At 34.9% G+C, this 2,666-nt stretch overlaps 1 protein-coding gene across 1 annotated transcript; it reads left to right on the top strand.

Annotated features, from left to right (window-relative positions):
• Positions 1–1,141: 1,141 nt before the first annotated feature.
• Positions 1,142–2,324, top strand: LOC18034940 (probable F-box protein At2g36090). The gene has a single exon (XM_006424092.2). It carries the CDS (start codon positions 1,218–1,220, stop codon positions 2,265–2,267), a length of 1,050 nt encoding a protein of 349 aa, XP_006424155.1. The 5' UTR covers positions 1,142–1,217; the 3' UTR covers positions 2,268–2,324.
• The last annotated feature ends 342 nt before the right edge of the window (positions 2,325–2,666 follow it).

Here is a 2,666-nt window from a genome sequence, read left to right as displayed (position 1 = left end):
TGCGTAATTGTAGCATCACTTTTACATAGAATTGTTTATTTACAAAATTTAAGCCACGTCATGGCAATGAATACCTCGCACCAGAGTACTGAAAGAAAAACAACACAATATTTCTCTTTGTTTCTTTTTTAATAGAATTATTACAAGTGAATTAAAAAAGAATATCTGAACTAGCTTGTGTTGTGACGTTGATCTGTTCCATGGAGCAAACATTTTCATCCACTTTTCCTGAGAGGATAAGGTCTTGGTCACAACTCACGCGTTATGATATCTTGCAGGTAGTGACAATCAATCGCGATGACTTCATTAGACTTCCAAAAAAATAAAAAATCGAAAGTTCTTTTCTTTAATTTAAAAAAAGGTTTTATACAAATGAATTTTTTTTCTTATAAGCTTTCATTTTATTATTTATTGACAAAACAAGTAGATCGCTAACGGATATTTTTTAAAAGAAAAAGAAAAAAAGATTGGGGGAGTTGACGAAGTCTATAGATTCATGACTTTTTAGGCTTTTATCCCCCTCAAAACATAGGTTTAATTAAAGAAAAACTACCTGAAAATCATTTCAAGAATCCTCTTATCTTACGATTGTATTTTGTATTTATAGGAAAAAAATATAAAAAAATAACACAAATTTTTTTATAAACTACCATATATATATATATATATATATATCATCTTTTAAAAGGTAGAGAATAGGATAAATTTTAAATCAATTTTCAATCCCCTACTTTCTTCAGAATTTAAACTCAAGTGATTAATTAAATTAAATTATTTAAAAAACACTCAACCACACGCCTCAAGACCCATAAATCTATTTTTTTTTTAAATCTAAAAGATTGAGAGGGAAAAGAAAAAAAAACGTCGACTGTTATTCCTTTCTTAATGAAATGTTTATGAATGTAGGTCCTTGTTCTTTTTCATCCACTGCCTGGAAATTCCTTTTTTATATCTTTTATGCATTTGTCTATAGCCTACCAACCTTGACTTTTAGAATTTAATTCATAAATCTTGCTCATTACATTAAAGCGAATCAACTTATCCTATGATTGGATTAACCAAAGAATAATATATCCTAAAACTAATCCACCTTTTGTCATATTTGTTTCAACATTTTATTAGACCAATTAGGCCTAACTCTTTTGCTTATAAATGAACCCAACATTCAAACTCCATTTTGAGGTAAAAAATTAAAAAAAAAAAAAAATTAACAAGCAATGGCTTCTTCTCCTTGTCCCATAAAATTTACAAGCCATCAAGGCATCACAAACTTGCTTCCCGACATCATCGAGACTCATATCTTAACCGGACTCGACGGCCAAACTCTTGCTGCCGCAGCTTGCACTTCATCTCATCTACGCTCTCTATGCACACAAGAAAAACTCTGGCAACATATCTGCTCTGCCACGTGGCCTTCCTGTAACGACCCACGTGTGCGAACCCTCGTCTCCTCCTACCCCGGAGGTGGTCACCGGTCTTTTTTCTCTCACTCATTCCCTGTTCTTAATTGCCAAAAACAACCCTCAAAACGCATTCATGATGATGATTCTTTACTTGTCACCGAACAGATAATCTCGGCCGTTGATCTTTACTACAGAAACGATCCCGTCTTCTCTGGGGTTACAGAGAATGAGACAGTAACCGGCTGGTTTCAGTTCCCACCTTTCAGGATTGAACTGGTCGACGCGAAAGATTCCGTTCCGACGAAGATACCCTTTGTGAGTGAAGCAAATATTCTGTTTGAAGAGCTTGAAAAGAACTTGACATTGAGTTGGATAATAATCGACTCTAGCAGAAACCGGGCGGCGAACTTATCCAGCCGGTGGCCGGTTTCCGTGCAACAAGACTGGTTGACAAGTGACTTGCACGTGAAGTATGCGGTGGTGATCGCCGCAGGTGGTAATCAACGGTGGGGATTGTTTCCGGCGAGGGAATGCGTGGAGTGTGAGGTGATGGTGACTCTTGGGGGAAGGGAAAAGAAAGGAGAGGAAATGTTATGCGTTAAAGAAGTGAACATGCAAATGAAGGATATGGAGGGGAGGAATTTGAGTGGGAAGGATGGTTTGGTAATTTTGCAAGGGGTTATGGAGAGTGGGAAGAGAAAGAATGGGAGGAGAGAGGAAGTGAAAGAGAGATATGAGGAGTTTTTGATGAGGAAAATTGATAGAAAAGAGAAAAAGGAATGGGCAGAAAGGGTATTGAATAATGTTTGTCTTGCCACCGGGCTTGTCGTGCTTGTAGCCTTTTGGGCGTTCAAAGTGTTTTAGATAAGAGAACAAGAATGGAATTGTTGATGACACAGCGTCATAGTACTGTGTAGAAGAAGATGTATATTTATATATACACGTAGTTGTTTATTGTTAATTAATTAATTTGTTTCACGCAAGTGATTAGAACTTATAAGAATAAAAAATTAATTTGAATGTGTTTGAATAGAAAATGTAAAGTTGTCTTCACAAGGACATGTAACCTCACATAGTAGTTAACGTGAATAAATTGACGTATATTTCGGGTACACAAGCATGCATGCAGTAAATATTTTGGATAAATAAATAATAATGAAATAATTTTGTTTAATTTTCAAAATAAATTGCAAAAAATATGTTTTATTATTCATCACATACACAGTACTATTGGAATTATGTTTATTAATTACGAAAGTTTTG

Source organism: Citrus clementina, unplaced genomic scaffold (genome assembly GCF_000493195.1).
Source record: "Citrus clementina cultivar Clemenules unplaced genomic scaffold, Citrus_clementina_v1.0 scaffold_8, whole genome shotgun sequence".
Lineage (NCBI taxonomy): Eukaryota > Viridiplantae > Streptophyta > Magnoliopsida > Sapindales > Rutaceae > Citrus > Citrus x clementina.
Note: the sequence above shows the minus strand (reverse complement) of the source record. Positions and strands in the feature narration are given on the sequence as shown.

Excerpts from the sequence above, each read along its gene's own strand:
- LOC18034940 (XM_006424092.2), top strand. The coding sequence starts at position 1,218 with ATGGCTTCTTCTCCTTGTCCCATAAAATTTACAAGCCATCAAGGCATC.